The sequence below is a fragment of the Meles meles genome, chromosome 4 (assembly GCF_922984935.1).
Source record: "Meles meles chromosome 4, mMelMel3.1 paternal haplotype, whole genome shotgun sequence".
Lineage (NCBI taxonomy): Eukaryota > Metazoa > Chordata > Mammalia > Carnivora > Mustelidae > Meles > Meles meles.
In genome coordinates, this window is record NC_060069.1 from 124,078,496 (window position 1) to 124,105,713 (window position 27,218).

Consider the following 27,218-nt stretch of genomic DNA (forward strand, 5'->3'; position numbering starts at 1 on the left):
TAATAGCAATAAATCTTTATTGGAATTTTTTTTAACAAAATAATTTTTAAAAACAAAAGCCCCCGCATGTAATCAAGAAAGTAAATAAAGTTAGTTGGCATCATTAAGTACATCCAAGAATCAAAACAAATTCTGGGTTAACATTCCATAATCCAGTAAAATGTTTTGACCCATCAATGTTCAGAGAAACTATTTAATACTATCAATAATGCGACCTGATCTTTGAACATCATACAATGGTTTATGAATTATAAACAATATAAACTTTACATTCTTCGCACCAATCCATATGCCACATGTAGACCCTGTCATAAAATGGGATTTACATTGTCGATATTAGACCAAAATGTCCATCCTCATAAGCTGACCAGGTTTACACCTATCTGATCTCCTCTACAGTTTTAATGGTGGGATATGCTGGAACCCATATATTACAATGTGACTTTTTTAAACAAACCTAATCCTAAATTCTATCCCTAACTAATCTGCCATTTTATTTTTTCTCACTTCCTATACATACATTAAATACCATAGCAACTCCACCTTAAAAAATACTGCTAATACATTAATACACATTTAGGCAATAATTTCTGACAAAGTTGTAGTTTATTTACAAGAAAAAAAATGCTATTTTTTATTTTAAAACTTAGGTCAAGTATTGTCATAGTATTGTCATAGTAGTGTTAAATTAAAAGGATGGCTTCCATTCAGAGGGTTCAATATACACATTATTGAAGATCAAAATTAAACAGAGATTAAATCATATCTTATATGGGGAAAGTTTTCTCAGTTCTTGGAAGACCAAAATACAGTTTTATTACTATAAAATGTTATTAATTCAGTGTCTGTTTTTGCTAATTCATTCAATTCACTTTCATAAGCTTTATAAAAGACAGCCAGGATAAGTTTTCTAAGAGGCCTTAATTTCGGTTTAAAATTTAAGTCTTTTCTGTCCATTAAAATAATTTAAAGATGTGCACAATATATTTGTGCTGTTTAAGGCAGGTGCCAAGCACATTTTGAAAGGTAATAAACTTACCAACTAGAATGTTCTCCCAAAGGAAAAAAAAAAGAAAAAAAAAAGCTCATGACTGTTTTTAGGACAGATGTTTAAACAGTACTCTTCTTTTGGATCATTTAAAAATAATTTGGCAGCTGAACTGCCTATGGTCATACTACATACCGCTAACAAAGGACAAGCAACAGATACAGAATTAATGATATATTTTTAATATTTTTACATGTCTCTTTAGTTGGTGCCTAGTGGCGTTTAACAAGATTTTTGTATTCACTGCAAAAAGACAGAACATAAACACTAAGTAACGAATATAATTTCTCTATGCCATGCAGAAGAGAAGTCAATCATTTTACACATCATCACTTCTAAAGAGTTCTAATTAAAATCCAAACTGTTCCCATTTTTGCATCCTTGTCATTCTTTGGTAAAAGATTCAAAATAGTCATGGGTTAGGAAACAACTGTTTGCTCCATGGTCTTCATTTTTGCAAATAAATGTGTTTTGTAAAAGGAATCTGCACTGTGCCTGGTTTATACTAAATAATTATAAGTAAGCAAAATATTATGGTTTTTCTGACTAATCTACTCCTAAAGCTTTGAGTTGCCGTTCAATCTCTTCATCGGAGATTGCAGCCTTTGAAGTAGAGGCAGATGGTAAGCTTCGGGCAGCTGATGGAGCTTTGGCCATCTATATCAAAGGAAAAGGAAAAAAAAAATGTGCATTATCAAACATCTGGGCAAGGACACAAAGGATATGCTACAAAAACATTTGCCATTCAAATATATAAAAAGATGCCTCTAACAGCAAAAGCTAACTTTAAGTGACAAAATTGGTAGAACTGATTTCCGACCGAGGATGGAAGACATTCATACCTTTCCAGAGATTTCAATTCCAATTTCATCAAGAACTTGATTTACAATATCTTGGCTTTCTTCTTCATCATCAGAGCCATCAAAGATGTCATCAAGTGTGTCATTGACTTGAGGGAAAGGGGAGAAACAAAATTACAGTTACTATCAAACAGATTTCAGGTTAGATTTACATTTTTAGAAGGTGGCCCAAGTATGTATACATATTTGTATATTACTCCAGGGCAAACTTAGCTGAACCAACAAACTACAAAAGTCATTTTCAAAAGTTAGTGAAGTTCACTTATACATTTTTGAGTTACTAAATCTGGAGTACTTTTCATTGCAACACAAATTATCCTATAATAAAACAAGTCTATCTGATTTTTAAAAATGTGTCTTTAATAAACAACAAAAGAAATTCACAGCTAGAGGCTTAAAGTTTTTAAGTAATGATTCCAAAAACTATATTCATTGAGCGAGTTAGTAGCTGTTTAATCTGACCATGGAATAATATTCAAGAATCAAATATCCTGTAAATATTAGCGAGACAATTTACTCTTTTTAGACCTATAATTATATTTTTAACTTAAATTTACATTCAACATGTAGGCAGAATATTCTAACAAAGTCCAAGGTTCAGTGTTTTATTAAACTTATCTGAAGAATGACATCCAATTTAACCTTGCAAAGATTATTACTACTATATCCCTTTCTTCCTCCTTTCCTTTCCTTCCCAAAATATTTATGGGAAAGGTTCTGTATAGAAAGTATCATGTTAGGATTGTCATATTTATTTCTGAAACAAAGTGCCTGGGCATGTAGTACAATTACAATTAATGGACAGAGAAAAATGAAGACCTCAGGTACTTTACATTTAAGTAGAAAAGAAATTAATAATCAGTATAAATAAGAAAGATAATAAAGGGAAGAGATTACATCCAACTGGGAGGAAGTACATGTGAGGTGCTCCTTGAAGGATGCACAGGATTTGACCAAACAGAGATAGAGAGTACCGAATGAGTAAAGACTTGGTGGAAGACAATAAGGATTCACTCAAGTAGGGCAAGTTCTTCTGCTGTGTTTTTATTTAAGGAGTATGAATGGAAAAGGTATATCTATTATTCTGGGTCAAAGAGTTTATGTTTGAGATGGGAAAAAAGATCTGGGGAATCATTTGGGATGTTCCCTGTTTCACATGTACATTTTAACTGCTTGTGTCCTTGATATAATTAATAAAGCTTGACACTGGTTAAGATCTCTGGTTAGTATGAGCATGACTGGACAATCTGATTTTTTTGTGTTAGCTCAACAGCATAAAGTACATTTGGAAAAAGCTATATTATGTTCAAGGACAAAAAAAACCATAGTATCATCTCTGAAGAAATAAAGCAAATGTTAACCCTTCAATTAGAGTTTCAATTCTTCCACTTAGTGTAGATTCAACTTTTGGAGAAAGTCATTTTACTTCTCTGGGCCTCAGTATGTTCACTGGCAAAATAAAGGGGCCTGACATGAAAACTGCTTTTGATTTACATGTGGGGGTTTTATTTTATAATCAGCAAGAAGCCACTAAAGGAATCTCATTGGCATCCTCAGAGGTAAGTTTCTGGAAAAATAATTTAGATGCAAGTGAAGAAGTAATGAGGGTAGGGAGTACAGGTCAAAGTTTATAAGGAACTCAGTTAAGAAGTAGCTGCAGAAAAAAATGAAAGATGGGGATAGATGAGAAAAAAACAGGGAAGTATAATTAGGGATTAACAAAGAAGGATGCTTTCAGAAAAAGTACAACAAAACTAACCATATTTTTTATATATATATATATTATATAATTTATGTATTTGAATTTATATGTATGTACTTATACACATATACATATGTATATAAAATGTGTGTGTGTATGTATAAAATACAGATTTCTCAAAGATCCTGTTTCCAAAATGGAATGTGAACAAGTTCTGGAGTAGTACTGTACAAGATAAATTTCAATTAGAAAAAGATATATCCATTTAAACCTTGAATTTACGTTTGGATTAAAATACTAATGTTAATGTACTTTACTAGGTCATAGAAGAAATGAGTAATCACCAACAATTACTACTCTTTCAGACCCATTTGCAAAGTACTAAAATACAAATGAGAACTATGACAGAAACGAGTTGTTTGAGCCTATTGATTCTCTTTATTATAGCTTAATGGAAAAGTTAATTCCTCTAAAATCTGCTCACACCTGTGCCATCATTGGAAATCACATACACGTTAGATACTGTGATCATTATATAAATGACAATTCTCACATTCATTAAAAATTCACTAATGATATTTCAAAAAAGTCCTATTTTTCAAAGCAAAGATTCACAGTCAAAGCTAAAGAACTTCTGAACTATCAAAGACACACATACACTTACATTAACTCCTAAAAGGAAAACAGATATTCTGAAATTGAATACTTGAACAGTGGTGAGTTTAGGATTCCTGGTAATTTAATTAGATACTATATTTAATTGTACACTATTTTATTCATTAAAAATTAAAATGCTGGCAGCTAAGCAGAGCTAAACTGGCGTATCTCTACATAGTTGTAAAACAATCAGAAAATACCTTTGCGAAACAATGATGTCAGCTGTAACAAACAATGTTAAGTAATGTTGACCAGGATTATTTATTAGCAGTAAAATAAAGGTTGGGATAATCTTTCTGGGAAGAATGTGGTATGAACCAAAAGGCTTATAAAAGTTAATACTCGTAAGAATATTTTTAAAATGTAGTAAAAAATAATATAGAAACATTTATCAAAGGGTTAGCAAATAACACAACAAATTTTAAAACAATGTTACTGACCAATGTAAGAATGGTTCAATAAATTAAGACTGATGTTATTTAATATTGATGTTCTACAGTATTAAAAAAAAGACTTCAGAGAAGATTTAAGGTCATGAGTACATGTGTATATCACACTATTATGTTTTTTAAAAGCAGGATAAGGTTCAAAATTGCACATGTAGTATGATTTAACTAAGATATGGGAAAATACAGGAAAGAAACATATAACATTAACAGTAATTAAATAATAAAATTAAATATCTGGGTGGTGTGATAATAGATTTTTTTTTGATAATAGATTTTTTAAATAAAATTTGTTCATTTGTGTTCTCCATAGTTCCTCTACAAAATGAAATTAACTTATAATCAGAAAGAAGAAAACTAAATATTAAATAACTCCGGGAAGGAAAAGGAAAAAAGATAACAAAAGCACTTCATTATCTCTACCTCCAATAGAAATAGGGATCTTCTCTAGTATGAAAGAATCAACACACAACTCTGAAACTACCAAATTCATACCATGAAGAGTCCTTTTATTCAGAAGTTGGTTTTGGTCCCCACAACAATGAAGTAAAACCGCTGGGGCCAATACGGCATAAAGATATGGCATATCATATTTTATATTTTTCTTTCCAGTAAAGTTTGATAGGATTTGAACCTTATATTTTGTAAATTTAAAAATACACTGGATTATAATATAGACAGCTATTCAGAAGGCTGCTGTATCATTGCTTTTTTCAGCATTTGTGCTTTTATGGATTAGAATATGAAGTTGCTAGTAAATAAACTTGGCTGATTCAAAGATAAAAAAAACCTAAATTTCATTACAAGTTATTAAACTCACTCATTTCTTCAGTCATTTCCATTTTCATGTTTTCCTTCTGGAAATTCTGCATTGTTTGTAATGTCTTTTGTGGATCCATCTTCTTGTTAACTGCTTGCATTGTCTTTAAATATATGAAAAGATTCATGTTGGCTACATAAATGTGACATTTTTACTATGAAATAAGTCCAAAGAGAACAAACCAAATTAGATACAGGCTTTCTAAAGATATACATACTGCCGTAATCAAACATAAGACTGCTTAGTATTCTAGAAAAAATGAAATACTCACTTGGAAACCATCTGCTTAACATTTATGTAATAAAGACCATAGTGAAAGAACTCTCATGACCAGTAGGCCAAAAAAAAAAAAAAAAATTTAAAAAAGCATTGTCAACAAAAAAATCCATTGCTATTCAAATGGGACAATTACATTTGCCTACTCTACAGCAAGCACGTAATGCCTAAATTGAAAAGAATCGCAATTTAAATTTTACAAAATTTTTTCATTAAGCTTTTGATGTCTAAATTAAAAAGGGGGATACACCGTATACACACTTAATACATTCACATATTTTAAACCATGTTTTAAAGAAATGAACAGAACACTGAGTTTTATAGAAATATGTGAAAACAATTCTCTTATGTTTTATATTCACAAGTTATTTCATTAAAAGAGATTAATGCTATCTAGTATGGCCAAAGACACTATACAATAGAAAACACATCAGTTTCAAAGATACCAAGCAGTCTTTTCCCAATCTGTATACAATCTACTGCCAAAGTAACTTTGGTTACTTTGCTAACTTTGGATACTACAAAGTTACTTTGGTAACTCTGCTACTACCAAAGTAACTTTTAAGTATAACATGGATTTTCCCCATCCCCCTCCAGCCCACACAGACATTGGAAGTGGGATTCCATTGTTCTTGTATCAAAAGGCAAAAATCTATAATTCACTATGAGACCAAACACCACTGAACTCTACCTAACAAGCTAGTCTTAAGGATGTACACTGCCCTCCAGCCACACTGATCTTCCACTTCCTTAAATGTGCCATACTTTCTCTTGCCACGGGACCTTTGCATATGCTGTTTCACACACGCTCTTCTCCATTTGTTTTCATTATCAACACTTCAGATTTCACCACTTTCCTAGGGAAATCATCCCTGACACCCCTGATTAGAATAGATATTCCTGTTAAATCCTACTCACTACCGATGGAATTCCCTATTTACTGATGTAAGTTATATTACTTCACTTGCAACTTATAGTATTATTGCAATTAATACTAATAACAATGATAATGATAATAATAAAGCAGTAAATGCCTATAGAGTCTTAACTATGTTTCAGACACTGTTCTAAGAACTTTACATATAACATTTAACATTAAAAGACATTTATTCAAACCTGACAAATCTTTTTTATGTGCTATGTGCCATCGCTGTTCCCGTTTTAAAAACGGATAATGAAGGCCCAGAAGGTCAAAATAACTTGCCAAAAGCTAATGAATAGAAGTGAGATTTGAACTCAAGTAATATATATTCCTAATTACCACACTAAACGACCTCTCAAATGGGCTGTTTTTGAAATACACTGTACAGGGGCACCTGGATGGTTCAGTTGGTTGGTTAAGCATCCAACTCTTGATTTCAGCTCAGGTCATGATCTCATCAGGGTGCTAGGACTGAGCCCTGTGTTGGGCTCCAAGCTTACCATGGAGTCTACTTGTATTTCTCCCTCTGTTCCTCTTCCCAATTTCTCTCTCTCTCAATAAATAAATAAATAAAATCTGAAATAGACTGTACAGTTTAAACCCCTGCCTGGTTTTGCTTTCCACTTCATCCCCATCATTTGCTGTACTTCCTACCTATATAGGATCTAAACAAATATTTGCTGAATTAACAAATATCTAAAAAGATTAAGTGAAAATTCTAGTTCAGATATCCCTATAAGGCAGGACCATGTTTCGTACCTTTTCCTGGCCTACCACCTGCAAAAAATAGCAAAATAAGTAGTTTTCCCCTTAACATTATTGAAAGGTTACCCATCTCAAGTATGTGATCATCACATATGATCTTTTCCTCAATGAGATGTTTAGTTCCGTTTTGAAAGAAAAAAGGAAAACAAGTTTTTGTCCTTAACTGTATTTTTCACTGTAAAATGACAAAGATCCATCCAGAATAAGTTAACTGACAGAACTAATATTGAAACTTCCTCTATTTTCTTGAAACGTCCTTTATTTTTTTTAAAGAACATGTGTCACTGCACTTACCGCAGCTAAGATAGATAAATTCTATTTTCATGTGCTCTGTAATCTACAACACAATTATAGTTGCTCCTCATTATTTCTGGATTCCGAATTTGTGGATCTGCCTACTCACTAAAATGTATTTGTAATCTCATACCAGTATCATGGAGCTTTTGTGTTCCTCTGTGGACAAGTAGAGAACAGCAAAAAAAATGTGAATTGCCAAACATGCTTGTTTGCAGCTGAGGTCTAACAAGGTGACACTGTGCTGCCTTGTCTCAACTCTCATACTGTAAACAAGTGTCCTTATTGTGGTCTACCTACCTTTTGTTGGTGACTTTGCCTTTATTAAAATAGCCTCAATTGTAGTACTAAAGTGTTGTGTAGTGTTCCTAAGTGCATGAAACTATAATGTGTTCATGGAGAAAATACATGTTAAGCTTTGATTAGGCATGAGTTCAATATTAATGAATCAACATTTATTAACTATGGTGTCTTTCAACAGAAATACATAAACAACCTTAGGTATAAGCTGGTTGACAAAAACATTGTGACCGAAGGCTCACAAGAACCTAACCCTGTATTTCCCCTAGGAGTGATGATTTGATATTCACTAATTGAGTGTTCCCAACTTAACATTAACTACTTCGAAAAATGAGAATCAACTGTAAATACCATTTTTCTAATATGAACCTCCTACTTTCCTCTGTGGCTCTCTTTTCTTTTGGTCTTCACATCATACCCCTCCTTCCTTATATTTAACACCTAGTGGTATTTTTTTTTTTTTTAAGATTTATATTCATTTATTTGACAGAGATCACAAGTAGGCAGAGAGGCAGGCAGAGTGAGAGAGGGGGAAGCAGGCTCCCTGCTGAGCAGAGCCCGATGTGGGGCTTGATTCCAGGATCCTGGGATCATGACCTGAGCCAAAGGCAGAGGCTTTAACCCATTGAGCCACCCAGGTGCCCCCACCTAGTGGTATTTTTAAGACCTAGGTCTTCTGCAAAGTCTTTCAGATCATTCAGTTCAAAGATCTGCACAGTTCACTGAAACTTAGCACAAACTTAGCAATGTTGATATATGTAGTAGGTAGTTTCCCTGTCAGATATAGCTTAACCTCCCTGCTCTCTAACCCCAACCCATCCCCAACTGAACAATAAAATCTATAAGAACAGGGCCTTTGTCTTAAATATCTTCTTATTCCTTATAGTACTTCTTATATATCAAGGGACTCATTATAAAAAATCAAAAAAGCTCCAAGGCACCGGGGTGGCTCACGCGGGTAAGCATCGAACTCTTGATTTTGGCTCAGGTCATGATCTCAGGGTCATGAAGTCGAGACCCATGTTGGGCTCCATGCTGAGTGTGGAGCCTGCTTAAGATTCTCTTCCTCTCCTTTCACTCCAGCCCCGAACTCTGCCTCTCTAAAAACAACTCAGAGTCCTTTAAATTCTATAGTGAAAACATTTATTTTTTTTTATATAAAGACTAAGTTAAACGTTAAGTTCCTGATAAAATTAACTGATAAATCCTTCTGACAGAAATCATGTGTCCTTCTGACACAAACATGAAAGTGAATCAAGAGCAAATTACTAAGTAATTAAAACTTACAGCTTAATGAAATAAGACCAAAAATCTAAGAATTTAAGGGAAAACAGCAAACAACACTTTAAGTCAATTTAAAAAATTTAGAAGATACACATGATCTTGGAAAAATCAGAATGTCCAGAAATAAGAAATTTTAATGTAAAACATATCAATAAAGAATCTATGAACATGTGAAACTAATTTAATATTATAAGGTAATATGCTTCAATTAAAAATTCTAGAAGTAGTTATCTGGATTACCTCATATTATAACTCCTTTTACTAAATATTACACAGATTCTGTACCACATATACATCAGGAGGTACTTTTAAATCTGATTTCAATCCTGTGAATCCTTAAATGTCTTAAATTAAACCATAAATGTATGGATATAAAGGTTCCCACTTACTTTTGCTGTAGTAGACATTGCTCCTGCCATCTTCATCTGGGAATTCATCACTTTTGTTTGTGTCGACATAGAAGTGACTTTTGAACTTACAGCAAATGTTCTTGTTTTTTGTTTCCGTAGATGTACAAGCTGTTTGGCTAAAACTCTGCAAGCTTCTTTATTACCAATCTTAGCCATTTTCTTAATTTCTAACTCCTAAGAAAGGAAATAAAGAGAGTATTAGGAATAAAATCACTGATAGGTAGGTAATCCCTAATGATTTACTTCAGGAGAAAAAAAATCACACACACATTATATACCTTTTTCTCCCTGGTCATGAAGAAAGGAAGAGACAGTCATAAAGTCACAGAAAAAAATAGTTAATTTGAGTGGGCAATTTATTCCACATGTTTACAAGGGACTTTGTACCTTCATCTACAAATATAAAGCAAGTCTATAAAATTGTATTTACAAAGAGCCCAAAAGAAAATGAGAAAGTTCAACCCAAAAGTTAGTAGAAAAAAAGGGGGAAAAAAAAAAAGACAAAGAATTGGTGGGACAGAACAAAAAGAGCACAGTGGTAGATTTAAAGTGAATAATAAAGACAATTATACCAAGTGAGAAGGTTCAGCTAACACCTCAATAAAAGATTGTCATTTTATGTAAGAATATAAACTATACTGTATATTATGTCAAGAAACCAAATTAATTATAAAAACAAACCTAAGTGAAAGGACAGAAAACATATTCCATATAATTACCTACTAAAATCTGAAAATCTGGAGTGTGTCCATTAACATCAGATAAAACAAACAAGGGAGCGCCTGGGTGGCTCAGTGGATTAAGCCGCTGCCTTCGGCTCAGGTCATGATCTCAGGGTTCTGGGATCAAGCCCCGCATCGGGCTCTCTGCTCTGCAGGGAGCCTGCTTCCTCCTCTCTCTCTGCCTACTTGTGATCTCTCTGTTTGTCAAATAAATAAATAAAATCTTAAAAAAAAAAAAGATAAAACAAACAAACAAAAAAAACCATGAGAACAACCATGAACATCATACCAGAAATAAAAAGGGGGATTTTATAATGACAAAGGAATCAATATATAAAGATGTTAAAACAATCCTATATGTGCATGCACCTAAGAACAGTGCTTCAAAATATGTGAAGCACAACTGACAGAACTGAAAGGATAAATACACAATCAGCATGAGGTATTCAACAACTCCTCTCCAGTACACTGCTATAATTGTTAGAACAAGAAGATAGAGAATCTGTAATGATACATATTTACAAAAAATACTATGATCAACCTGACCTAACCAACATTTATAAAAATGCCACCACCAATAGAATACTTTATACGTGTACACTAAAAAAGAAGGAAATCACCAAACACAACATATTTTGCTCAGAAAACAAGACTCAATAAATTGAAGAGGACTGAAAGCATACAAAGTATGTTCACTAACCATAATAAAATTAAACTGGAAATCAGTAAGGGAAAGGAAGGGATATCATAAATAAGCAGAAATTAAAGAACATGGTTTTAAATAAGTCATAAATTGGAAAAAATCTCAGGAGAAATAAGATAGTATTTTGAATTTAATAAAATGAAAATGCAACATATCAAAATGTGTGGGTTACAGTTAAAATAGCTCTTAGGGAGAAATTTATAGCATTAAAGCCTATGTTGGAAAAAATAAATATCTCACAAGCTTGAAAATTGATAAAGTAGAAAAAGTAAAACAGTAAATGCAAATAAAAAAATAATATAAACAATAAAAGAAATCTATATAGTAGGAAAGAAAAATATAGAAAATTGATGAAATCCAAAGCCATTTTTCGTAAGAGACTGATCAAATTGGCAGGCTATTAGCCTGGGGGTGAAAATGAGACAAAGAGAACACACAAATTACAAAGATTAGGAATGTAAAGGAGGGAGGCCTGGGTGAGTCAGTAGGTTAGGCATCTGCCTTTGGCTCAGGTCATGATCCCAGGGTCCTGGGATCAAGTCCCACATCAGGCTCACTGCTCAGTGGGGAGCCTGCTTTTCCCTTTGTCTGCCGCTGTCCCTGCTTGTGATCTCTCTCTCTCTTTCTCTCTCTGACAAATAAATAAATAATATCTTAAAAAAAGAAAGAGAAAAAAAAAGTGATGCAAAAGAGGGCATCCCTTCATGTCCTAAAGATGTTAAAAGATAATATGGGAATATTATGAATAATAGGTCATTACATTTTAAAATTTAATAGACATGGACAAATCACTTGACAAATGTTAACTACCAAAACTCATTTAAAAAGACAGTTATCCTGATCCATTCTGTATCTATTTTTTCCTAAAAATTGAATTTGTAGTTTAGAAACCTATCCACAAAGAAAAGCTCCCTCCTAATCGCTTTACTGATGAATCCTATCAAACATTTAAGGAAGAAATACACAAACTCTTCCAGTAAACGAACAGTAAGAGAAACCAACTCATGCTTTAAAGTCAGCATCACTCAGATGTCAAAACCAAATAAAGACACTGCATGTAGAGATGACTACAAATGAGTATCTTTCACGAACATGGATGGAAATATACTTTACAAAATTTCAGCATACTGAGAAAAAAATATTTTTTAAAAAACATGTCTTACCAATGGAGCTTATCCCAGGAGGAAAAGCCTGACTCAACATTAGTAAATCAATAAATGTAATTCACTACATTAACAGACTAAGAAGAAAAACTACATGATCATCATCTCAACAGATGCAGAAATGAGGCTCTACCCTCACCTGATAACACAGTAAAACTTAATTCAATATAGTTCACAGTCCTAAATATAAGAACTAAAATATAATTCTAGAAGAACACATAAAAGAAAAACTAGCAACTCTGGGTTAGAGAAAGTTTTCCTGGGACACTAAAAGTACTAATCACAGAGAAAAAGAATAATATACTGCAATTGATTAAAATAAAAATCTTGGGAGCCTGGGTGGCTCAGTCGTTAAGTGTCTGCCTTTGGCTCAGGTCATGACCCCAGGGTCCCAGGATCAAGCCCCACACTGGGCTCCCTGCTCAGCAGGAAGCCTGCTTCTCGCTCTCCCACTGCCCCTGTTTGTGTTCCCTCTCTTGCTGCATCTCTCTCTGTCAAATAAAATAAGATCATTCAAAAAAAAAAAAAAAAACAAAAAAAATAAATAAAAACAAAAATCTTCTGTTCTACAAAAGACACTATCAGGAAAATAAAAGAACAATAACTGGAGAAAGTATCTGTAAAATATATATTTAGTAAGGTACTTGTATTTGAAATATATAAAAAATCCTAACAAATAAACATTCATAAAAAATGGGTAAAATATTTTAATAGACACTTTGGCAAAAGACATATAAATGACAAAAAGACACATGAAAAGATGCTGAACATCACTGGCAATTAGCAAAATACAATTTAAAATGACAATCCACTATACACCACCAGAATGACTGAAAGTAAAAAAAGACTGTCAACTCTAACTATTGGCCAGGATGTGAAACAACTTTACTTTCATATACAGCTGGTAGGAACAGAAAACATTACAGCCAATTTGCAAAACTGTCTAGCAGTTTCTTACACAGTTAAACATACATTTACCCTATGATCCAGCAATCCCACTCCTAGGAATATACCCAAGAGGAATGAAAACATATGTTCACACAAAGACTTCAATTGCATCCTTATAGCAACTTTATTCAAAAGAGCCCAAACCTAGAAATAACCCACATGTCCACTAGCTGATGAGCAGATAAATAAACTGTGAAACATCCATACAATGAAGTAAATAAAAAAAAATTAATACTGATTATGTTATAATATTGATTAATCTCAAAATAATTATTATGAGTGAAGGAAGTCATATTAAATACACATTTAAAAACACAACATAAAAATATTTAAAAATGGACAAGATAATCTATTTTTTAAAAAGTACATTCATTATCACAGACACAATGATCACCAAATATCAAGTAAGATACCTATGAGTCAACATAATTATTTCTTGTAACCCTTTCTTGCTATTCAGGACTATTTTGTCTTTGTTGTTAGCTGAGAATGAAGTAGCTGTTTTTGAGCAATATTTCCTCCTAGGCATTCATGACTTCTACAAACTGAAGAATAATTTGATTTTATAACCAGCAGAATTCACAGAATCCTGATAAAAGTGAGCAGAATGACACAATGAACAAAGGTAAGCAGAAAATGCAGGAAGACGGTAAATGCCATTTCTTAGTAAATCACTTACCACCTGCCATGTGTCTTTTTCTTAGTTAGCTAATTATTCTGACACTAATTTCCAAATTTGTTTGAAAACTTAAACTGAAATTTAATGTTCTACTTACCAGCTGTTTTTCTTGTTTCTCTAAAGCTGCTCGATCTCTGATTATAGCCCTCTGTGTACCTCGCAATTCTCGATTCTGTTCCTTTATTACATCTAAGAGAACCACAAAAGAAACCTAAATGTATGAATTCCAAAATTTTTTTCAATAATATTTGAAATAGTAGACTTGGAGACCTTAATTTAAAAAAAAGAAGAAACCCTGATTTACTAGATGTTAAAATTTGTGTATTCAATATACTAAAAGATTAGTCAAATATTAATACTTGGATTATAAATATAATTATATAAAGAATTATAAAAGTAAAGTACAGATATGCTATAGTCAGAGGTTTAACCAAAAGTATATATAAATCACAATAAAATATTCCCTTAGAGAACTGATTGTATGCAATGTTTTATGTGGCACACATATATGTCTCTCTCTCTCTCTCTCTCACACACACACACACATACACACACTTTTCATCTCTTCTTACTCTTGTATTTTATGAAATTCCAGAAAGGAAGACAGATCATGTGTTTATTAAATCCTTTTTTTCTACATTAAGTCATTATATAATAGAGTGAAGCAGCAGACCTTCCAATGAGGCAGACCTGGATTTGAATCCTCCCTCTACCACTGGCTCATTGCATGATGATACCTCGGCAAAATCAGTTAATATTCTAAACTTCAAATTTCTCATTCATAAAATAATGACAGTTGTTGAGGTATATTTAACATACATAATTTCCCTGATATACTATTCAATTTCAACACAATCGTAATGTTTTTCTAACTTACTTCAACTCATTTGGATTCATTACTCCTATCTTTTAAAGAATTAGTATTAGTCTAGGCCTCATGGACCATAATTTGGGTTAGTTGTTACTAAATAGTTATTTCTTTAAAAATCACAGATATTGATGGTAATTCTTGCCAAAACTGATCTCCCATTATCAGGAATCTTCCTAAGTGCTGTACATGCATTATATAATAGTCACAATAATGTTATAGAGTTGGTTTTTCTATTATTTTATTTGAAGAAAATTGAGTATTAGGAAGTTTAAATAACTTGCCAGAAGTCACAAGGTCATAAGCAGTAATGCCAGATTTGGATCCAATAGTCTTAATTACTTCATTAGAGTACCTGTCTAGTCAAGAAGTAGATTTAAAAATAGTAATAACAACAACAGAAAGAATAGTCTCTTCATCAAAAGGCACTGGGACAACAGGATGTTCACATGGAAAAAAAAAAAAAAAAAGAAAGAAATTGGGCCCCTACATCACAGTGTATCTAAAAATTAACTAGGGGCACGTGGGTGGCTCAGTCAGTTAGGGTCCAATTTGTATTTCGGTTCAGGTCATGATCTCGAGATCATGAGATTGAGCCCGCATCAGGCTCCATGCTCAAAGTGGAGTCACTTGAGATTCTCTCCCTCTCCTTCTGCCCCTCCTACTGCTCATGTGCCCATGCACAATTAAAAATAATAATAATAGTAATTAAGAAATAAATAAACATAATAAATAAACATAAATAAAATCTTTTTTAAAAAATCGACCCAAATATAAAAACTGAAATCATACAATTCTTAGAATACATAGGAGTAAATCTACATGATCTGGGACTTGGCAACAGATTCTTAGCTATGACTCTAAAAGCATGAGCAACAAAAGAAAAAACAGACACTTCATGCAACTTAAAGGCTGTGCACCAAAGGACATTATTAAGTGGAAAGATATTCCACAAAAAGGGGAGAAACTATATACAAACTATATATATGTTAAAGAGTCTAGTATCTAGGATATATAAAGAACTCTTAATAACTCAAAAACAAGACAATCTAATTAAAAATGGTTGAAGGACCCGAATAGATACTTATCCAAAGGAGATACAGAAATGGCCAATAAATACAAAAAGAAGATGCTCAGCATCATTAGTCATAAGGGAAATGAGAGATACTACACACACACCAGAATGGCTATAATGAAAAACAAAAATGGAAAAATACAAGTGTTAATAAGGATGTGAAGACTGGTACCCTTATATATTGCCAATAGGAATGTAAATTGTTTCAGACATTGTGGATAACAATTTGGTGCCTCCTCAAAAAGATAAACATAAAATTACCATATAACCCAGTAATTCCACTTCTAGGTATTAGAGAGATGGAGTGTAAAAAGAAAGGAAGTACTAATACATACTACAACATGAATATTCAAAATCTTCAAAATATCATACTAAGTGAAAGAAGTCAGATATAAATGGTCGCATTTTATGATCTGTTCATATGATCTGTTCATATGAAACATCAAATTACATAAGTCCATAAGGACAGAAAGCAGACTGGTAGTTTCCAGGGGTTGGAGAGAGAAGAGAATGGTGAGCACTGCTTTACTTGTACAGGATTTTACTGTGAGGTGATGATAATGTTTTGGAACTAGAGGTGATGGTTATACACCATTGTGAAAGTACTAAATGCCACTGAACTGTTGTTCACTCTAAAGTGGTTAATATTATTATGTGAATTTCACCTCAAATAAAACAACAGAGCCAACACCCATTATCCTTTTGCTGATGGAACATCACAGCTTATTTCTACACATTCCTGTGTATAACATATAACTTTACACAGAATAAAGATAGGTGCTTACATTGAAGAATAGGCAATATACTAAGAGGTTTACAACAACCACAAAGGTAAGTACTATTAATCTCACTTATTTCAGAGAAGGGAATTGACATTAGGTGAGGTAATCTGCCCAAGGAAGAAACAGTACTAGGATTCATATACAGGCGCTCTGATTCCAGGGCCTCTGATTTTAACTACTGTATTATGGTGCGAAGCCTTTCAGGCAAATAAGAAATAAAGTTATCAGAGACATAATCCTTATAAATATAGATTTCTATTAATAAAAATATACAAGGAAAAACATTTCAAGTCATTGCATAAGATATAACTAATCAACTACAATGGCTTTCTAAATAAAAGTTTAGATGCCAGAGCTCCTCCTTATAAGACATCTATTTCCCCACCTGTGCAGACTCTGTTTCTCACTAACGTTATATTGGTGGGGCACTGGCTGTAATTCTATTGTCACAATTTATGTTTCCTAAGACTGCTATAATAAATATCACAGGCTGGGTAGTTTAAACAAGAGAAACTAATTTTCTCACAGATCTGGAAGCTCAAAGTCCAAGATCAAGGCATTGGCAGGTTTGATTTTTCCCCAGGCCTCTCTCTTTAGCCTGCACATGGCTGCCTTCTTGCTGTGTCCTCATAAGGCCTTTACCTGAGTGTGCCCATCCCTCGTGCCTCTTTCCTCTTCTTATAAGGTCACCCTCCTATTGGATTAGGGCTTTACCTTCATAATCTCATTTAACCTCAATTACGTCTTTACATACCTTATCTCCAAATACAGTCACATTGGGTTAGGACTTTAACATATGAATTTTGGGGCATACAATTCAGTCCACAGTACACATTATCCTTCCTCTGGCATCTGTAGACACTGAACAGCAAAGTTCGCATTTCCCTAGATTTAGCCTTTTCATCCTCATTACTCCCAATTTTCTTCTTTTGAACTTAGCACTCTATCCTGCCAAAGCCAATGAATTGGTATAAAAACATTCACCACTTACCCTACTCTTTCAACAGAAAATATATTTTGTATTTAAAACTACGAAATTACAATGAACTCTGGAGTATAACATCTTTGTGTACTGACAACTTCCTAAAACTCACCTAGCATGAAATGAAATAGTAACAATGAGATAGTGATGAGGATCTTCTAAAGCCATAGAGTATGGAAGTGAAAAAGAAGCCACCACATTGACAAGTCAAATTGTGATCAAATAACTGACACAGATGCAAAGCAATCGCTGAAAGCCTTGACTGCTAAGATCTCGAATTCTATCAATATATATTTTTTCATTATAGAAAATATATATAATATATAATAAAAAGTATGTATTTGATCTTTGTCTTAAGTTCCTGGCACAGAACTCCTAGAACCCTTGGAATTTCCTTAGTGGTAGGAATATCTTTTAACTCAAGAAGGGGTACCCGTAGGTAGTTTCTGGAGGGGACGAGTTACCAGGAAGACCAAATGCTTGAATAGAGGGTAGGAAGTTCAGCACTGTTGTCCCCAACCAACCTCAGGAGAAGGGAGTGGAACTGAAGACTGGGTTATAAAAACTCCTGAATAAAGATATTAGGACAGCTTCTGGCTTGGTGAAAAACACATTGATGTGCAGGGAGAGCAGCATGCCTGAAAAGGGCATGAAAGCTCTGTGCCACTTACAGCCTCCAAAACTTTGCTTCCATTTGGCTATTCCTGAGTTCTAACGGTTGTTCTAGCAAATTATCAAACTGTGAAGGAAGTTAGGAGGACTCTAGAATTTACAACTGGTTAGTCAGAAGTACTTGTGGCCAACTGGGACTTGTGACTCGCATCCAGGATGAGGACAGTCCTAGAGGCCTGAGCCCTGAACTTGCGGTGTCTGTGCTAACTCCAGAGTGTTAGGATTGACTGACTTTTTGGACCCAACAGCTGATGTCAGAGAATCAGAGAGTAGAAAATAGATATAGCCATCTCTGTTGGGAAAACACTACTTATGACATGAAATTTTACCAAAACATGTACCTTAATCAAAATAGTTTTACTTCTCTTTTCTTAATTTTATATAACTATGTGTACCATAACTGTCACAGTACATTAAAGAAAAATAAAGATAATTAACTACTGCATATTCCATAGCCCATAGTTAATAGACATATTAATATTTAAACAGTTCTAAGCTATAAACTGAGAGCACCTAATGTTGCATACTAAAATACAGTCATAACACATTAAAACATATTATGGTAAGTAAGAAAAGATAGCAAAACATTTTCTTCATATAAGATGATAGGCATAATCCTACAAAACAAACATATTACTCTCAACTTTATCCCTATGTTAAATCCACATTTAATGATTTGGTCTTCTAGATAATTCAGAGGGACTAATATGAGAATGATTCTGAGACACTTTTAATGTTTTTAGGCCAAGTTTATTTTCCATTATATTTATTTTTTGGTAGGTTGGGTTTCCTCCCAAGATTACAAGCACTTTAAGAGCAAGGAGCACAGTATTTTATTTATGCTACTTGTATTGCCCCCACACTTCAAGCCAACTTCTACCCCAATGTATATTTAGCAGTGATCTGCAAGAGTACAAACATATATTTAAATGTAAAAGAATGTGCCTTACAGGCATAGTTAATAAATTTGTTTAAGATGTATAATAAACTCTATTGGTTACCAAGAAAGATGGTTGATAATTTAACCATGAACCTTGACTATGTCAGATCTCTTTATACAGTGGAAAAAATAAAACACTGTAATAACCAGGTATTTCCCTTACAATTTTCTGCTTTCCCCTTTTTTCATTCCGAGTCGAGACAACGACAGAAACATGTATTGGGTATTGCTGAATCTAGGAGATAAGAGTGCTTGGCTCCTGTCCATCCCTGCTTCTTTCTCTAGGCAAAAGAATATGCCCAAATTTTTATATTCTAGCATTTCATCTACCTTGTGGGGTTGCTGTGAAGCACTTCATAATAGGTGGTAATAAAGAACTTTCATATTGTGAAAATGGCAATGATACATGCTTGTGACTATATGTTCTTTGCTACCATTTGGTGAGGTAGAAAAAGAGTCCAGAGGCTGCCCCAAACCACCACCCTCTTTCTCACCCATACTCAGCACAACACTTAGAAGACACCCAAGCCAGCTCCACTGTAGGCATTAAAAGCCTATCTTAAGCCTTTCAGGCTCTTTTTACTGAGTGAAAAATAATAATAATATATATATTTTTTTTCACTCATTATATATATATATATATATATATATATATATATATATAGTAGTGTAATCACAGACTTAAATTTTGGACTTAAGATACAGAGAGAAAAGGTCATTCTGCTCTCCTTAGTTCTGAATCAATAAGATCTGCTTACAGAAAAAAAAAAAGTCAGAAAATAAAAAATAAAAACAAAATAAAGGGGGTCTCCATATGGTCCAGCCTAGCTTACTAGAATTCTCTACTGGGGTTTGAGGCTAGGCCCCAACTTGAATTATGGCTGTCCTTCCAGGCCCTGCTTATTTACATACAATTTGCACATTTAAGGATTAAAGCAAAAAGTAATTATCAACTCCAAATACAGGCATTCATTTATTTGTGAGTTATATTTTAAATATATTTAAAGTGCCTTTCCTTTGGGGAAAAGGAAGTGGCCCATCTCAAGTTTAAAGAGTAGTTCAGTTTACTGCCCCAGGATCCTTGAGGCACTGGTCTACTAGACAGCATACACTCTACCATATACAAGTTTTGTTCTTTACTATAAGGTTATGTTTACTCTAAGGCCAAGATAGAATTCTAATCTAATATATCATATTTTCTGCTTTTAAATGTATTTCTTTAAAGAAAAAAAAATCATTTGGATCCATACATTTTTACTGCCTATCAGTTATCCTAAATCCAGTGATCACATGGACTGAAATAGGAGCACAGAATAAATAAGGCATATCCTGCCTTACCATTTTTATTAACTTGTTTTGGAAATTAAGACCTGAGAAGACAGGGAGCTTCTCCTTTAGATTTTATCTGCAATCTCTGCGGCAGCTGTGAGTGGAAGTAGTGGGTCTGCAGCGCTGGAATGGCAGACTAATGGGTTATTAGCTACATCCTGATCCTTACTGAATAGAAGAACCACCTGTGTGAAGGGGGTGTGGTGGAGCTCACCAAACAGTAAAGAGGAAAAGCATCCTGACTATGCAGGGATGTACAAGAATCTTGGGTGGATGAGAAGAAGAAAACTGCAAATGGTACAAATTCAAACGCTAAAGGGTAAGAAAGAAACATTTAAGGTTGGTTCCTAGAAAAGGCTGGCTCTGGGAACCAAAATTAGTGACAGGCAGAGGGAAAATGACAATGAGAGGAATGGGTGAGGGAGGAATCAGAACTTGGAATGTAAGCAAATGTTTCAAGGGTTTGGAAACTATGTATCAAAAAAATCAGGGAGGAATGGCATCAGCTTAATTAACCAGTTCTGATACATGGTAAAGAAGAAATAAGAACAAAAAACAACTAGGGGGAAACTGAAAGGACTGTGGAGGATTGTGCCAACAGATTTCTCCTACATACAGTCCTGGGATCCAACCAGCCATTTAAAAACTAGGCTGAAGGTGAAAAACTCAGCAAGACTTTCTTGGAAAGAGGAGGTAGAATACTAAAGAGAAAATAGGAGTCTAGCCCTACAGTAGCATAAAAGGAATGCTCCCCACCCTCCCTCCAGTAAAATCTCAAGTCATTCAAATACTGAGAAACTCATTCAGATTAGTTTATTAGTAAAATATCAGTGTTTTCAAGAGCTGAAGGAAAGTCTTCATATGGGTTCTGTGTTAGTAGATCTTTAGGTCTCATGTGGTCCTCAAAGACACAGGATTTGGTACCATCATCAATAACAGCTTCAGTTCAGAAAATTGTGAAAGAGCATTTTCTCACTTTAGATAAAAGTGGGAACAAGAAGGAAAGATCCTATAAAAGAAAATTTCACAGACCTATGGACTTGAAGGTAAAAAATAGTAGCATGAAAAGAAATACCAGTCTTTGGGGTCATGCTAGGGATGTAGAAATACACAGGGGAGACATTTTCCTACAGAAATATCCATTTCCATACCAAAAAGTATGGAGAGCTTTAATCCAGAAAAACTCTCAAGAGAGCACTGTGCTTCTGAATCCCATGTTCAACTATTTTTCTTTGGTGTGCCAAGAATGTTGGGGGCAAACAGCAAGTAAAATTTGAGTTTTTAAATATTCAGAATAATAAGCACTAAGGGAACACACAGCATCCTAGGGAAGATCTAGGGTACTATAGGTAGCACCAGACAGTTCTATCTTATTTGGAAGAAAGGAGAAAAGTTCTGGAGGGGATTCAGTTTCTTCTCTCTTAAGATAACACAAATGTCTCAACTACCTTTTGACAGGAGATTTATCCCAAGTTAGTCAAAACTTCACACATTCTGAACCCTGGACTACTAGCACACATGTATACAATCCCAATACTGCCAAAACCAAGAAGTTTGCTCCTCTTCTATCAGTAGGGTTCCTCAAATTTTGTCTAAACTTGCACGGAGGTGGCAGTGATACATGGATGTAGACTATAATAAGCTCTGAATGCCGGAAACACTACTTTTGGTTAGTAAATACTATTGTTTTCAAATTTTGTCTCTAAATGATAAACTGCTACAGAGATACTTTCATGTATGCTGAAGAGACTCTGCTATCTTGCATAAATACAATGTAGGAAAAACTCTGAATAAATATAATCCAACTTTGGAAGTACACAAGGATCTCTTTTAGTTCCAGTGAATGCAAGTCAGGAAGCAGAGGCTAAAAAAAGGAGAATACAAGAGTGAGATACTTAACACAGTTTGAGGTGGCATCGGAGAAAAGTTCTCAGAGAAGAAAAAGACCTGACATAGTACAGGTTAGCCAGAGGAAGGAAAAGGATGGTTCTATGCATATGGACATCATGAGCAAAAATATGTCAGAGAGAGAGAAAGAGTTTGGTATGGTATGTCCTGATGAATATAAAGACAATACTGCTGGACAGTAAAATGTTCAGGAACATGACAGGAAGACAGGGACCAGATCAAGGAGGCCACACGTGCCTTATTAAAGAGCTCTCATTGATTGTGTTGTTACCAGTGATATAATAAAGGGGTTTACACTGAGGAGTAGTGTAGTCTGATTTGGGTTTCAGGTAGATCAAATCACAAGGCAACTCTGTAGATGAACAACTTAAGAGCTATGAAGCTACAGGAAAGAAGAGCAGAGTGTGATGTAGTAAAATTACAAGAAAAATGGGATCTGTATTAGAGCAGGAATTGTTGGCAAACAGTGGAAAATCGTGTGTGTCAAATATTTAAGAGGCAAAAGGAGCAAAACGTGGTAATTAATTAAAGGTAAGAGACAATTTCAAGACTTGCCAACACTGGAAGAGGAGACTCAGAAAAGGAACTGACTTAAAGGAGATGGTGGTGAATTGTTTGGATTCTCTTCACATTGAGGTACTTTGGGACCTCTAGGTAGAGATACTCAGCAAATCACTGGTCTGAAACACAGAAAAACAGAACTAGAGTCATAAATTTGGGATCCATCAGCACTTAGGTAATAACTAAAATAGTAAGACTCTGGATAAGATCATGCAGGGAGAGAGTGTACAGTTAGAAAACTGGCAGCCCAAGATGGAAGCAAGGACAACACTAACATTTAGGAAGCAGGGTTAAAAAAAGAAAAAGGAAGAAAAAAAAAGTCTGAAAGGAGAAAGAAAAAGAGCGGTTAGAGGAATTTGAGGAAAATATTAAAGCGTTTCATGAAAGCCAGAAGAGAATTTCAATAAAGAAATTATTAGGATCAAATGCAAAACATAGGCCCAAGAGGTGATCACTAAAAAATGGCCATTTTGACAATCGAGGAGTTATTAATGATCTTAGCAAGATCTCATTGCTTAAGCTGTAAAGCAAACTGCTATAGAATTGGGGGGGTCGTCTGAGAATTAAAGGGGTAGGGATGGGAGACAACACTACTCCTTCAAGAAGTTTATACGAAGAGTAAAAAAGACAGAGGACAATACTTCCTAAGAAACCTAGTCAGGGGGAGAGTCAGGGAAAGAAGGGTTTTTCTAGTTCTACTACTATTTGAAATTAAAGTTCTACCACTGATTCCAGGGAAAAAGAGCCTGGTTCACAGATAAACGGTTACCATTACACAGTACCTACCAAAAGTTGAGAATTCCATATACTAGGAAGAACAGCAAAATAAACCGTGCCATAGGATCTCTAATAAGAAAATATTACCAATGATAATACCCAAGCGATGACGTCCTGATTCTGCCACTATGTTGTGTAACCTTGGGCAAATTACTTAGTCCTTTGTATCTCAATTTCCTCACCTAACAAGTGAGGATGATAATAGTACTTATCTTCTAAATTCTCTGAGAATTAAATATAAGATGCTGCATACAAAATGCTATCACAGTGCTGGCTTAGAGGAGGACCTCAAATTTGCCTTTATTGAGGATAACAGACAACAATTATATAATGCTTAATAATTTTCACTTTTTAAAAGACATATTTAGTTGTTCATTTATGACAAATCCTCATGGCATCCTGATTCACAGGTTCATAATTAGTTTCAATAAACAGGTCACTATTAGTCCACTTGGGGGAAAAAACAACAACACTGTGAACACGATGTATATGTGTATACTTTATAAATCGGTAAAAGGAAAACCAAATACTCAACTGTAATTTCAAATTCAAAGATATCTTTATCTTCTATGGCATTGAGATAGAATTCTCATTAATTTCTGTAACAAAGTATACACTGCAGAGACTTGCTCATCTTTGTGTCAAAATGAATTAAACATAACTCTGAATAGTAATAAGTGCTGTAATGTTGTCTCCCTTTCTAATTTACAAGTGCAGTAGTCTTTAATGATATAGTATGCAACTCTTCCAGCCAATCCAAAGAGACAAAAAGATTCAATTATTCTCCAGATCTATGTGGTTACATATTTCCCTTATATATCAGAATTTTATTACTGCTGAAGCAGATAAAAAGGCAGCATACAGCAAAAGATCTTATGATCAATAATCAACGAGTCCAAGGATCTGCAAGAAATCCATAAAAATACATTACATTTCATAATATATAGCCTCATTACTGCTAAGAAGAATGCTGTCACCTTTTAAACAAAACACCTCTTTTTAATAAAACAAGGAGTAAAAGCATTAATAAAGCTCTATATCAGAATAAAAGTACAAATCTATAATTAAAATGGCATTAAGTGATCTGAACTGACATAATAATGTAAAAAAAATCAAGTATGCAGTTTGGTAGTTATAGTAAATGTACATGGTAGCCAAATTTACATTCAGAAATTTCACATACAGATCTTTGTATCTGTAGTACAGCTCCTAGCTAAAGTCCTTAAGACTTTATTTTCACAAATAAATCTATTTAGCAAAAAACATTATTTCTTGGATGAATTAACCCAAGTGCAAATGAGTATACAGTTAAAAATCCTCACTGCACATCTTCACTTTTTTTTAAATTCTGTTCTAAACTTCAAGTACAATAGTTACTAGGCTGCCAAAAGCACCAAGAAGCACAGTGATGAGAATATAGAACTGATATTTATATTTTTGAAAATAACTGACATATATTAAGCAATTAAAGCTTTTTGGCCTTTAATATTATCATGTTTTTTAAAATATAATTTGTAGAGTCACAGTAACAAAGGTACAACTCTTTTCCTCTGATTAGTAAATTCTCACTATATAAAACTGAAACAAAAGATAAACCTGTTTCCCCCCGAAGTACTATAGAGTAATTGGAAACCACAATACTGGTAGTGAAACAGTGAAGTACCCCCTTAAAGATCAGGAAGCATTCTCAAATAAAATCCATCTCACATAATTGTACTATAACCTACACCAACTTGAAAGGTATGTCCAGGTACTGTAAGGTATTTCTTAGTTAATAAAAGGTCCATAAATCGAAAAAAGGTTTTTCACCCACTCAAGGTAGGCAAAAATGTATTATGCTGTGTGCTAAATCAGGACTAACATTACATTATGTGTTGAAGTGAAGGGGAGAGTGGCAGAGAAAAAGTGCTGTCTTTGTTATCCTCCCCAAAATAATGTTCCTGGCACTGGAACTGTCAATACAAAGGAATGAAGGAGTTACCCCAGGTCTGGAATCAGCACCCTGTTTGTACCAATCACTGTCTAGCTACCACTGCTCCTTTTGTGGCTGGGTTAGACCCTTACAAAGAAGTGATTCTTTGGTTGAACCAACAGCAACCTAGACTCAACATGTAATAGGAAACAGAATTTTTAAATAACTTGAATGAATTTGATTCCTGGTGGCAGTCAATGAAAATATCAAAAGTAATTAATCAGTGTTATATATACATTACAGTAATTGCTCATAAACACCAATTTGTATATTTCTCTACTCATTTTTCCCCTTAATATGACACTGAACTAAATGTCTGAAACAATGCCAAATATATAAAAATGTAAACTTGTATGCAGATAATACATACCACATCTTACTTTAGACAGCAAAAGATAATCATAGGGAAAGAAAAATACATTATGAAAACTAAACCCAAGGCACTTTCCTTAGGTTTCTGTAATATTTCTCCTGGAGTCAGTAAAGAAGCAGTTGTTTCACATCTCTCTTGATGGGATATTCTTCAGGGCAAGTCGACCCCGACCCAGGTTCATTTTCTAACTGGAGCCTGTATCCCCTCCCCCAGCTAAACACAGTTTTCCTGTTTGTAAGCCTGTATAAGTAATACAGCTCCAAACTGAAGAAGCAACAAACCAACAGATCAAACCAACAAGAAATTCATCAAATCACCGTCTAATGACACTCAAGGGCCAGCAGCATCCTGCCTCCTCGAAATGCTCAAGGTCTCGCTAAAGGAAAAACAGGGGGAGGGGGACGCGAAAGGGGGCCGATGAAGGTAGTGTGTGTGTGTTACAGAGAGAAGAAGCCAGATTATTCAGGTGAGGATGAAGTGTGGCGAGTCAGCAGAGATGGGGAAGCAGAGAAGTGACGCACGAGGGCGGTCACCTGTGGGGCCACTTGATCCAGCCCCGCCCCCAGGGACAGCTGTAAGAACCATGGCCGGAAGCCCCCAAAACACGCCAGGGAAACGCAGAGCTGGGCCCCTTTGGCCCGGCCTGAACTCACCATCCACGGTTTTCTTCTTGAAGAGAGACGCCATGGTCTGGGACCGCGTCTGGGCTGCCCGGCTCGGCCCGGTCCGGTCCGACCCCGGCTGGGAAAGCACAGGAGGGAAAGGACAGGCTCTAAAAGGGTTTGGTTTGGCGGAGCGAAGGGCAAGAGAAGAGGGCGGGGTCTCCAGACAGGACCCGCGGAAGGCGGGTATCCGCGAAGCCTACCGCAGCGGAGTCGCCCCGGGCTCAGGTGACCGAGAACTAAGACACTTTTTGGAGAAGTCACTTCTAGGCGGCGCCTGCGCATTAGGCGTAAGCGCCTGCGCACTGCGGCGCCTGA

The 27,218-nt window shown here is 34.7% G+C and overlaps 1 protein-coding gene across 2 annotated transcripts; it reads right to left on the minus strand.

Annotated features, from left to right (window-relative positions):
* Positions 1–27,169, minus strand: CHMP2B (charged multivesicular body protein 2B). Of its 2 annotated transcripts, XM_046003453.1 has the most exons (6): positions 26,892–27,169; positions 14,097–14,188; positions 9,764–9,958; positions 5,534–5,636; positions 1,891–1,997; positions 1–1,705 (listed from the first exon to the last, which is right to left on the minus strand). In XM_046003453.1, exons 1-6 carry the CDS (start codon positions 26,923–26,925, stop codon positions 1,595–1,597), a joined length of 642 nt encoding a protein of 213 aa, XP_045859409.1. In that variant the 5' UTR covers positions 26,926–27,169; the 3' UTR covers positions 1–1,594. The 2 variants fall into 2 exon arrangements, with proteins under 2 accessions (XP_045859409.1, XP_045859410.1); XM_046003454.1 differs by lacking the exon at positions 14,097–14,188.
* Positions 27,170–27,218: the final 49 nt, after the last annotated feature.